This window comes from Salmo salar, chromosome 16, assembly GCF_965601325.2.
Source record: "Salmo salar chromosome 16, fSalSal1, whole genome shotgun sequence".
Classification (NCBI taxonomy): domain Eukaryota; kingdom Metazoa; phylum Chordata; class Actinopteri; order Salmoniformes; family Salmonidae; genus Salmo; species Salmo salar.
In genome coordinates, this window is record NC_138306.1 from 64,168,946 (window position 1) to 64,181,952 (window position 13,007).

A 13,007-nucleotide genomic window follows, 5' to 3' on the forward strand; every position below is an offset into this window, starting at 1 on the left:
CCCGGTTCAGACAGTAGTGTTTTGTAAGAAAGTGTCGATTGCCGAGTGATGGAATACTTTGCTCCATGCATGCCACAAGAAGAATAAGGACAATTTACAAGATTACCATTATTGTTGTTTTAGACTTTTAATATCTCTTCGCGTAAAACGGGTTATTTGTTTGGTGCTTCAATTCACTAAATCGCTTTCCAGCACCAGCTTGTCTTGAGAAGGTGGGTGTTGTTATAACAGCAACAGATCTAAGCTAGCTAATGTAGCTAGCTAGCTATCTTGATAGGTCAGACAGATAACGCCACAAATGTATTTATTTTTATTTTTATTTAACTAGGCAAGTCTCACAAATGATAGCTAGAGAAAAACTGCTAAGGTTATTCTGAAGCTCTGTCGTTGTTGTCACATTGTTTAAATATGCTCTGTATGTCAATGAGCGGGCCACCAAGAAAAACAGGCTAAACAATGCCACTGGGACAAATCCATCATGGTTACCATGATGATATCTGTAGTGCTGAAGAAATGATTCCATGAGAGTAACAACATCTGAAGCATTTGTTTAGAAAGTTCCATATCATATGACAACAAAAACAATGGAGTAATAGGGGTTAATAGTTTTGGGGGGGTTATGATAATAAGGTACAGTTGTTCTTTCATTAAGAACATTTATGTACATCCAAATGAATCATTTTATTAGTTGAAATTACAATGTGCACTCTGACCTCTGAACTGGAGCTTGTGAGGGCTTCATTCCTACATACCAACCTACTCCATGGTACATTAGCCGTGTGTCGGCATAACCTGTAACCTAATTCTATGATATTTTGTATGAATATCAGTTGATGAAATGTGATGTGTTTCAGGTGTCTTAAGTGCCTTGACTGAATCAGAATTGGCCCACTGCCCACCCCAGATGACTGGCTGGGGTGCTTTTAGGAGCCATGACTGAAGCACTAACCATATCGTAAAGTTCACAGCCCAATATAGCAGGGTTGGCCTGGATCTCGTAGGCCTATTAGGTCTGTTGAATGATTATAGACTTGGAAGAGATGCTTGCTGTGTTTTGCTTCATAGTACAACACACACACCTCAAGGAGATTCAATCTGCTCTTGACCCTGATACATTAAGTAGGGTATAGCATGATTGTCCTGCAAAATAATGAACAGGTGTTCATTGTGTTGACTAACTTCACATTTGATCGCTGCTGGGGGAGTTATGAATGGAAGACGTTTGACTAGTTGAATTTCATCATGAATAGCAGTTTAGAAGAGGATACTAATAAGGTCCGGTGAAAATACTGCAGAGAATGTATTTTTGAAAACTAATTTCATGCAATCAACTGTATGATTTCCTTTGCCGGTCTGGCCTTTTTAAAGTCTCTTAACGTACATGCGGACCAGGTTTATGATATTGAGCCCTATGTGTAGGGTTAATGTGGTAGTAATATGTCTGTTATAGTGAATACTCTCTTTCCCCTCCCTGTCTCCCCAGCTCCCAGCCACCATGGTGGTAGTGCAAAGCTACTGTGAGGCCAGCGCTTCCATTTCCGAAGCCTGGCTGGAGGGCGGCATCTCGCCCTGCTTCTACTTCACCCTGGTGCCCACCGTCCTGCTTACCCTCTCCTTCTTCTTCGGCGCCTTCCACTGCGTCTGCTACCGCCGCTACGGCACCGAGATGGAGCCCAAGTTCGTGCCGCGCTCGCGCCTCTATGGCCTCCAACTGGGAGTCTCCCTGCTCCTCCTGCTGCAGTTCCTAGGGGGGCTGGTGTGGAGGGCCGCCGGGGGAGGGGAGCTCCCCGGCTATGTGGTGCTGTACGGCTGCCTGTCCATGCTGGGCTGGGCCTGGGCCGTGTCCCTGCTAAAGCTGGAGAGGAGGTGGGTGCTGGTGAGGGACCGGACAAGGGGCCACAGCACGGTGCTGCTGCTCTTCTGGGCTGTGGCATTCTCAGCGGAGAACCTGGCCTTCGTCTCCTGGGCCAGCCCCTACTGGTGGTGGGGCCTGGAGAACACACAGCAGCAGGTGAGAGAGGACCAGCGGTATTGTTGAGGGTTTAACATTATAGAATGTCCCCAATAGAGCTGACGTGACTCCTCACTCTATATATCACTCAAAGAGACACGTCTGTTCTACATAATGTATTTATATCTGAATGTTTCACAACCTTGCCTACTGAACGTGGCACTGGGGTCTGTTCAGGAGGGTGTCGTGTTAGAGGACCTTCAGATAGAAACGTATTTGTGTAGAATAAACATGTTTATCTGTCAGGTTAAGTTGGAAATGGTGTTAGATCTGTTCCTTGCATTTCTGTCTGCATCGTTTGAAACGTTCCACCTCTTTGAATGAACCCCAAAACATTGACATATAATGTTACTGGCTATTAGTATTAAACTTAACATTGAGTTTTTACATTCCATCACACAAGTCTAATAATTGTTAGTCTACCCATAGGGTAGTTAAGTTTAATACTGTATCTGCGTAAATGGGACACATAGGCAAGGTTTTATGTTTCTTAAATTCCATTTCGTAATGACTGTTGTGATTGTTAAAAAAATATATATATATATATATATATTTACATTACATTACAAAGCAGTTTCTCTCAAGAAGACTGCTAATATAGAAACTGGCATTCCAACCATGACACAACAGTGAAAGGGGGCGGAACCATTATCATTAGTCAGCTATGAGTAACTCTAGAAGTGCTGAGTCATTGCCCTATCTTGTCATTCTACATCCCTCTCCCTCTGGCCATGCCCCCAAATATACCTTTTGTAACCAATCAGATCACGCCTTTTCTTAGTTCCACCCTGTGGCTGTCATTGGTCGTCCCACTCAGCATGACTTTAGGTTGTACAAGTCATGTCTGGAAGTATGGCTGTTTAATATGTCTCCCAGTTGTGTTCAACTGATGCATTCTGAATGCATCTTCATTAGCTTTTTACCAAGCTTTCACCATCTTCGTTCTTCCAATGGGTTGTTATACCACAAAGTATATGACCCGGTCCACTGTTTACTTTGTGTCATATGTGCTGTATTTTACTTTGTAGTCAGTCTGACTGTAACCACTGACTCACCTCTCCTCCGATCCTGAATGATCCAACAACTCCTGAGTATATAACTTTTGAATGATAACCTCGGCCTCACAGAGCAGACTTGATGACAAATCTGCTGATGTGCCCTTGAGCAATGCACTTAACCATAATTGCTCCTGTAAATCGCTCTGGATAAGAGTGTCTGCTAAATGACTTAAATGTAAATTGTATGTGTTGAATGGAGTATTGAAATATGTTTTTTTCTGTGTTTTATCACTTATTTAAAGGAATACTACACTCCCATTTTTTTACATTTTGATTGCTGACGTGCACCATTTGTGATTGTGATGGGATTGTATTAACAGTCCCATTGGGATTGAATTGTCAGTGGACAACATACTAAAATATAGTATATGAGTGCAAGATTCTTTTAAAGAGTCAATCTGTAATTGCTACATCCATTTTTGGACTAATGATCTATACCCATTGATTCATGAAGATTATAACTTATGGAATGCCTCATCAGAACCCAAAATATGAGCTTGTTTTACTTTAATGTTTATAACATTGTAAATGTAAACAAACAGTGTATAACCTCTAAAGATGGTTAAAACTATAATGTTGATACCGTGGATGGTCAGTCCTTGCATCCATAGCTCTGTCTATGTATTTGAATGGTTCCATTTCTCCAGGCCATTCCCTCAGCTTTTTACCAAAACTGCAGATTGCCCCTTCAAAGGTTCAGTCATGACTTAGCATTTTTCAATCATTACCTCAGGTGGAATTTTCTCTGTGGTTGATGCGCTACATCGGCACAGGAACACTCTTCTTCCTGGGCCTGAAGGCTCCGGGATTACCACGGAGACCGTACATGCTCCTGATCAACGAGGACGAACGTGACGTGGAGGGCGGCACTGACCAGGTAACCTAGTAATGACATCAAATGTTATTTGTCACATGCGCCGAATACAACAGGTATAGGCTTTACCGTGAAATGCTTACTTGCAAGCCCTTAACCAACAATGCAGTTTTAAGAAAATAGAGTTAAGAAAATATTTACTAAATTAACTATTAAAAAAACACAATAAAATAACAATACAGGGGGTACCAGCACCGAGTCAATGTGCGGGGGTACAGGTTAGTCAAGGTAATTGAGGTAATATGTACAGGTAATTAAGGGTAAAGTGACTGCATAGATAATAAACAGTGAGTAGCCGCAGTGTAAAAAAAGGTATAGAGGTCCTGGATGGCAGGACGCTTGGCCCCAGTGATGTACTGGGCCGTACGCACTACCCTCTGTAGCGCCTTACGGTCGGATGCCGAGCAGTTGCCATACCAGGCCTCGACGCAACCGGTCAGGATGCTCTCAATGTTGTAGCTGTAGAACTTTTTGAGGATCTGGGAACCCACCAATCTTATCAGCCTCCTGAGGAGGAATAGGCATTGTCATGCATTCTTTGCGACTGTCTTGGTGTGTTTGGGCCATGATAGTTTCTTGGTGATGTGGACACCAAGGAACTTGAAGCTCTTGACCCGCTCCGCCACAGCCCCGTCGATGTGAATGGGGGCGTGTTCGGCCCTCCTTTTCCTGTAGTCCATGATCAGCTCCTTTGTCTTTCTCACGTTGAGGGAGGTTGTTGTCCTGGCACCACACTGCCAGGTCTCTGACCTCCTCCCAAAAGGCTGTCTCGTCAGTGATCATGCCTTCCACCGTTGTGTCGTCATCAAACTTAATGATGGTGTTGGAGTCGTGCCTGGCCAGGCAGTCATGGGTGAACAAGGAGTACAGGAAGGGACTAAGCACGCACCCCTGAGGGGCCCTCATGTTGAGGATCAGCGTGGCAGATGTGCTGTTGCCTACCCTTACCACCTGGGGGGTGGCCCGTCAGGATCCAGTTGCAGAGGGAAGTGTTTAGTCCCAGGGTCCTTAGCTTAGTGATGAGCTTTGTGGGCACTATGGTGTTGACTACAGCTCAGCATTCAATGATCAGCATTCTCACATAGGTGTTCCTTTTGTCCAGGTGGGAAAGGGCAGTGTGGAGTGCAATTGAGATTGCGTCATCTGTGGATCTGTTTGGGCTGTATGCAAATTGGATTGGATCTAGGGTTTCCAGGATGATGGTGTTGATGTGAGCCATGACCAGCCTTTCAAAACACTTCATGGCTACCAATTTGAGTGCTACTGGGCGGTAGTCATTTAGGCAGGTTACCTTGGCTTTCTTGGGCACAGGCACTATGGTGGTCTGCTTGAAACATGTAGGTATTACAGACTCGGTCAGGGAGAGGTTCAAAATGTCAGTGAAGACACTTGCCAGTTAGTTCACACATCCTCTGAGTACACTTCCTGATAATCTGTCTGGCGCCATGGCCTTGTGAATGTTGACCTGTTTAAAGGTCTTGCTCACATCGGCTACGGAACAGCTGGTGCTCTCATGCATGCTTCAGTGTTGCTTGCCTCGAAGTGAGCATAAAAGGCATTTAGCCTGTCTGGTAGGCTCGCGTCATTGGGAAGCTCGCGGCTGGGTTTCCCTTTGTGGTCCGTAATAGTTTGAAAGCCTTGCCACATCCGACGAGCGTCAGCGCCGGTGTAGTAGGATTCCGTCTTAATCCTGTATTGACGCTTTGCCTGTTTGATGGTTCGTCTGAGGGCATATCAGTATTTCTTATAAGCATCTGGATTAGTGTCCCGCTCCTTGAAAACGGCAGCTCCATGGCTTCTGGTTGGGATATGTACGTACGGTCACTGTGGGGACGACATCAATGATGTACTTATGGATGAAGCTGATGACTGAGGTGGTATATTCCTCAATGCCATTGGATGAATCGTGGAACATATTCCAGTCTGTGCTAGAAAAACAGTCCTGTAGCTTAGCATCCGCTTCATCTGACCACTTCAGTATTGAGCGAGTCACTGGTACATCCTGCTTTAGTTTTTGCTTGTAAGCAGGAATCAGGATGATCTAAGTTTTTATTTTTTTCTTCTGGTTGTACAGATGACATGTTGGTAGAAATTAGGTCAAACCGATTTACGTTTGCCTGCATTAAAGTCCCTGGCCACAACCCTTTTTGTTGTTTATTGTCTCTGTCTGTATTTATTAAGTTCACAATAACCCCTAATATCTCTATCTGTATGCCAGCCCCTGTTGGATGGGGCAGAGGAATCCCAGTCTACCTGGCAGGACTTTGGGCAGAAGGTGCGTCTGCTGGTGCCCTACATGTGGCCCAAAGGCAGCATGCTGTTACAGGGCCTGGTGGTACTCTGCCTGTGCCTGCTGGGTCTGGAGAGGGTCATCAATGTCTTCGTGCCCATCTACTACAAGAACATTGGTGAGAGAGCATCCCTCGTTTCGCAACATCTGCCCTAGATCCAGCTTTTATCTGGATTCCTTTTTAAATTCCTACTTGTTTTCTGTCACAGCCTTATTGGTTGTGTTGCAGGTTGTCTTTATTGGTGCTGCACTGCATATTCTCAGAAGTATTTTGTGATATCATTGCGGCTGACATATGATAATCTGCCCAGCAAAACTGCAGAAAAGATGACCTGGGACTGTCAACACTTTTCAAAACCTCTCTCTCTCACTCTCATAGTGAATGAGCTGACTGATGGAAGCAGCTGGAAGACCTTGGCCACCACTGTGTGTGTCTATGTCTTGCTCAAGTTCCTGCAAGGTGGAGGGGCAGGTGAGTGCAAGGCTCTAAAGTGCGACTAATTTGGTAAATAATACTTTGCTGTGCGACTACATTTTATTTTGGGAGCACTGTGCAAGTATGAAAAAAATCTCCCAGATAATTCTTGTAATGATAAGACTTAGCCGTACCGTTGTTTCTGAGTGCCCTAGAGAAACAAGCGAGTGCAGATTCGTTAGTGTCCTTGTTGCACCATTACTACAGCGAAAGCGGCTTGTTGCTAGCCCAACCAGGTCAAAAGATCTGACCCGTATTACTGCCGCAACATTTTTATCTTCCTATAGCGGCTAGCTGGGACCACATTTAACATTCATAAACCATGTTGTGGGCCGTTCTAAAACTACTCGCAAACCATTTGTTGACACTTTGTTCTGTCATGTTACTGCATTGGCTTGGTAGCTTACAACCTGGTGACTTGACCAGTATATCCAGACATTTGGGGGCACAGAAAGAAAGGAAAAGGGATAGCTTCTTCAGGAGATCAATGAATATCAAATCAAATGTATTTATATAGCCCTTCTTACATCAGCTGATATCTCAAAGTGCTGTACAGAAACCCAGCCTAAAACCCCAAACAGCATGCAATGCAGGTGTAGAAGCACGGTGGCTAGGAAAAACTCCCTAGAAAGGCCAAAACCTAGGAAGAAACCTAGAGAGGAACCAGGCTATGAGGGGTGGCCAGTCCTCTTCTGGCTGTGCCGGGTGGAGGTTATAACAGAACATGGCCAAGATGTTCAAATGTTCATAAATGACCAGCATGGTCAAATAATAATAATCACAGTGGTTGTCGAGGGTGCAACAGGCCAGCACCTCAGGAGTAAATGTCAGTTGGCTTTTCATAGCCAATCATTGAGAGTATCTCTACCGCTCCTGCTAGAGAGTTGAAAACAACAGGTCTGGGACAGGTAGCACGTCCGGTGAACAGGTCAGGGTTCCATAGCCGCAGGCAGAACAGTTGAAACTGGAGCAGCAGCCTGGCCAGGTGGACTGGGGACAGCAAGGAGTCATCATGCCAGGTAGTCCTGAGGCATGGTCTTAGGGCTCAGGTCCCCCAAAAGAAAGAAAGAGAGAATTAGAGCGAGCATACTTAAATCCACACAGGACACTGGAGAAATACTCCAGATATAACAGACTGACCCTAGCCCCCCGACACATAAACTACTGCAGCATAAATACTGGAGGCTGAGACAAGAGGGGTCAGGAGACACTGTGGCCCCATCCGATGATACCCCCGGATAGGGCCAAACAGGCAGGATATAACCCCACCCACTTTGCCAAAGCCCAGCCCCCACACCACTAGAGGGATATCTTCAACCACCAGCTTACCATCCTGAGACAAGGCCGAGTATAGCCCACAAAGATCTCCGCCACGGCACAACCCAAGGGGGGGCGCCAACCCAGACAGAATATAGCAATGAATGAATGAGAGATAACTTGGATGTCATCCTAACAAACCTGACTTTCTAAAGAGACCGTGTAAAACGTTTTATCTAATGCGTCTCAAACAATATGGTGTATTTGCAGACCGCAATTCGAGGCATTTTCTGATCAGGAAACGTCCATTGGTGCCTGCCATTGGTCAATTCTGGTGTTATGCGACGGATGGTTTCTCGACACATGATTTGTTTACATAGCAGGTTAGGATAATTAACGTGGCAGGTTAGGTGAATTAGCTTGACAGGTTGGGAGAAGACTAAAGTTAGGAAAAGGGTTAGGCTTAGCTACAGTGCTACAGTTGTCAACAACTGTTGTCCCCGACGTGAAAGAAGCGGCCAAGGACCAATGGCGAGCAACAATGGGTGTAACTTGATATCAAGAAATGCCTATATATATATAAAAAAAACGCCCCTAATTGCGGTCTGCAATTACACCCTTCTCTCTCAATAGGAAAATAGTGCTTTTACACAATTTAAAAACCTAATATTCCACAAATTACATTGTAATTTCAATGACAGGTATTTGTATCAATGTTTTAGCTTTTATAATAAACTCATGTATTTACAGTGGTACATATTAGTTTCCAGGGCACAACATGTGCTTCAAAAGCAGCTATAATTCATAAAAGCCTAATATAAGCTATATATCAATTCATGAAAAAAAATATATATATATTCTGGTGCTCCTAAATTTCATGTGGTGCTCCTAACTTTTTAAAATTGGGAACACCAGTGATACCAATACATTTTTAGATAATATAATAATTTAGAACCCTAGGTGAGGGGGAATTTCACCTCCCATATTTTCTTTCTCTGCTACACCCATTCCTTGGACTCCTTGAGTACTGTTATTTTAATTGTCTCTCTCGCTCTATATATCTCCTCTCTCCTCTCCCCAACCCCACTCTTACACCCTGCCCGCCCTCTCTCTCTTCTTCTCTTTCCTGAACCTCACTTTCTCCCTAGGTGCGTCCGGCTTTGTCAGTAACCTGCGCTCCTTCCTGTGGATCCGCGTGCAGCAGTACACCAACCGGGTGGTGCAGGTGCGTCTGTTCGGCCACTTACACTCGCTGTCACTGCGCTGGCACCTGGGCCGGCGCACCGGGGACGTCCTGCGTAGCATCGACCGCGGCACCTCCTCCATCAACAGCCTGCTCAGGTGAGTCTCCTAATAATAAATTGTGTGTGTGGTTTTCTGAGCCACACCCCTAACCTTTTTTTTAAGGTATGCAAATCTGTATTCCCATTCTTGAGAAATACATAGATTAGGGCCTAATGAATTCATTTCAAGTAACTGATTTTCCTTGTGAACTGTAACTCAGTAAAATCTTTTAAATTGTTGCATGTTGCATTTTATATTTTTGTTCAGTGTATATACTGTACAGTGCCTTCAGAAACTATTCATAACCCTTGACTTAAAAAATAAATAAATGAAATAATTGAAAAATGAAAAGCTGAAATGTCTTGAGTCAATAAGTATTCAACCATTTTGTTATGGGAAACTTAAATAAGTTCAGGAGTAAAAATTTGCTTAACAATAACATTTAAAAAAGCAGACATTGAATATCCCTTTGAGCATAGCGAAGTTAGTAAGTATACTTTGGATGTTGTATCAATACTCCATGTCACTACAAAGATACAGGCATCCTTCCTAACTCAGTTGCCGGAGAGGAAGGAAACCGCTCAGGGATTTCACCATGAGGCCAATGGTGACTTTAAAACAGTTAGAGTTTAATGGCTGTGATAGGAGAAAACTGAGGATGAATCAACAACATTGTAGTTACTCCACAATACTAACCTAATTGACAGAGTGAAATGAAGGAAGCCTGTACAGAATAAAAATATTCTAAAACATGCATTCTGTTTGCAATAAAGCACTAAAGTAAATCTGCAACAACAACAAAAATGGCAAGAAATGTACCATGTTTGAGGCAAAACCAAGACAACACATCACTGAGTGCCTGCATCATGTTATGGGTATGCTTGTAATCGGCAAAGACTAGGGAGTTTTTTTGGATACAAATAAATGGAATGGAGCTAAGCACAGGCAAAATCCTAGAGGAAAACATGGTTCTTTCTGCTTTCCACCAGACACTGGGAGATGAATGCCCCTTACAGCAGGACATGAACCTAAAACACATCGCCACAATCTAAACTGGAGTTGCTTACCAAGACGACATTGAATGTTTCTGAGTGGCCTAGTTGTAGGTTTTGTCATCAATCGGCTTGAAGAATTTTAAAGTGCTAATATTGTACAATCCAGGTGAACAAATCTCTTAGAGACTTAACCAGAAAGACTCACAGCTGTACCTGCTGCCACAGATCATTCTAACATGTACATGCATTGACTCAGGGTGTGAATACTTATGTAAATAAGATTTCTGTATTTATTTTCTGTAAAGTAGCAAAATATGTTTATTTTGTTACTTTGTTATTATGGGGTATTTGTGTGCGTTTTTAGATGGGTGAGAACAAAACGTCTATTTAATCAATTTTGAATTCAGGCTGTAACACATCAAAATGTGGAATAAGTCAAGGGGTATGAATACTTTCTGAAGGCACTGTGTGTATATACACTACCTTTCAAAAGTTTGGGGTCACTTAGAAATGTTCTTGTTTTCCATGAAAACATACATGACGTGAGTTGCAAAATGAATAGGAAATATAGTCAAGACGTTGATAAGGTTATAAATAATGATTTTTAATTGAAAAAATAATTGTGTCCTTTCGTCAAAGAATCGTCCATTTGCAGCAATTACAGCCTTGCTGACCTATGGCATTCTAGTTGTCAATTTGTTGAGGTAATCTGAAGAACTTTCACCCCATGCTTCCTGAAGCACCTCCCACAAATTGGATTGGCTTGATGGGCACTTCTTACTTAAACTGTCCCCAATTCAATGGAATGCAACCCTCTGCATGCACAGTGCATTCTTCCATCACATGTGCAGTGAATTCTTCCATCACATGTACAGCTGATTCTCAAGACCTTGCACACTAGTGAGATGCTATTGTGCCCACACTACTACACAGTCTGAGCCAAGAACTACATGCTTTCTGGTAAGTTTTGATTACAGTACTGGGTGGTGTGAATATATTTTATACGACATGCATGATTTTTTGTTAACTAGTAAATAGTAGCCAACAGCAAAGTGTGTTTAAATAATTTCTAACTTTTTATCAATTTCTGCTAGTTAGTTTTTGCTACCATGTGGGCTTTAGCTCACTTGCGCCTGCTAACTGAGGAGTTTCCATACATGTTTAATTTTAAAACATTTATTTTACAAAAGAGTTGTTTAATCTAACTGCTTAACTATTTATCTGTACATGGAATTGTATTTTTTATTTTTTTTTACAAATTTGTTTCTAATCTTTACAGAAAAATGCCACAGGCACAATCTGATGTGTGGAGACATTTCACTGCAGCTAATGTAGAAGGAAAAGCTGTGTACATTTGCAAAAAACTGTGCCAAATCATATGTGAAGAATATAACAAAGATGCAGAATCATCTGGCCAAGTGCATTAAGTTCCCTCAGCGCTCACAACAAGCAACCTCTGACAAATGTCCATGTACTTCAATTCGAGGTGAAAATGATGAATCAGAGACATTATCGATAGCAACAGCTCATGGTCCTCCTGGGATCAGAAGTTTTTTTGACTCAATGGAGGAACGTAGTCAGAGAAATGCTGATGAATGTCTTACTTGAGCTGTGTATGCAACTGGTTCTCCTCTGATGCTCACAGGCAATGTGTATTCGAAGAGATTTCTGAATGTTTTTCGCCCAGTATACACCCCTCCAACCAGACATGCTTTATCTACTCATTTGCTGGATGCAGAGTTCAAGTGAAGGTCAAGCAAATCATAGAGAAAGCAGACTGTATTGCAATCATCTCTGATGGGTGGTCGAATGTTCATGGGCAAGGAATAATTAACTACATCATCTCCACCCCTCAACCGGTATTCTACAAGAGCACAGACAAAAGGGACAACAGACACACCGGTCTCTACATTGCAGATGAGCTGAAGGCAGTCACCAATGACCTTGGACCACAGAAGGTATTTGTACTGGTGACCGACAATGCTGCGAACATGAAGGCTGCTTCGTCTAAAGTGGAGGAGTCCTACCCTCACATCACACCCATTGGCATGCATTGAATCTGCTCCTCAAGGACATCGTGGCACTGAAAACAACGGATACACTCTAGAAGAGAGCCAAGGAAATGCTTAGGTATGTGAAGGGTCATCAAGTTATAGCAGCAATCTACCTCACAAAGCAAAGTGAGAAGAAGAAGAGCACCACATTGAAGCTGCCAAGCGACACCATTTGCGGTGGTGTTGTCATCATGTTTGACAGTCTCCTGGAGGGAAAGGAGTCTCTCCAAGAAATGGCCATATCACAGTCTGCTGATATGGACAGCCCCCATCAAGAGGATTCTCCTGGATGATGTATTTTGTGAGAGAGTGGTAAGCAGCCTGAAACTCCTGAAACCTATAGCAGTAGCCATTGCACAGATTGAGGGAGACAATGTCATCCTGTCTGATGGTCAGACTCTGCTTGCAAATCCGTACTGCCCTGCCCACTTCACTGTTGCTCCAAGCAGAGGAAACTGCAGATCTGAAATACATCAAAAAGCGTGAAGACTTCTGCCTGAAGCCCATAAATGCCTCAGTGTACATGTTGGACCCCAAGTATGCTGGCAAGAGCATCCTGTCTGGTGCAGAGATCAACAAGGCCTATGGTGTCATCACTACCGTGTCTCACTAGCGTGTCTCGTCACCTTGGCCTGGATGAGGGCAAGGTTCTTGGCAGTCTGGCGAAGTACACTTCCAAGCAAGGGCTTTGGGAGGGAGATGCAATATG

General features: G+C 43.4%; 1 protein-coding gene across 1 annotated transcript in view; it reads left to right on the top strand.

Annotated features, from left to right (window-relative positions):
- Positions 1-13,007, top strand: part of LOC106574324 (ATP-binding cassette sub-family B member 6) — a 35,631-nt gene continuing 22,624 nt past the window's right edge. The window contains exons 1-6 of the mRNA XM_014150166.3: positions 1-212; positions 1,484-2,011; positions 3,803-3,946; positions 6,162-6,351; positions 6,613-6,705; positions 9,114-9,306. Of these exons, the coding sequence (XP_014005641.3) occupies positions 1,496-2,011; positions 3,803-3,946; positions 6,162-6,351; positions 6,613-6,705; positions 9,114-9,306 (1,136 nt within the window). The 5' untranslated portion in view covers positions 1-212; positions 1,484-1,495. The remainder of the gene's footprint in view (positions 213-1,483; positions 2,012-3,802; positions 3,947-6,161; positions 6,352-6,612; positions 6,706-9,113; positions 9,307-13,007) is intronic.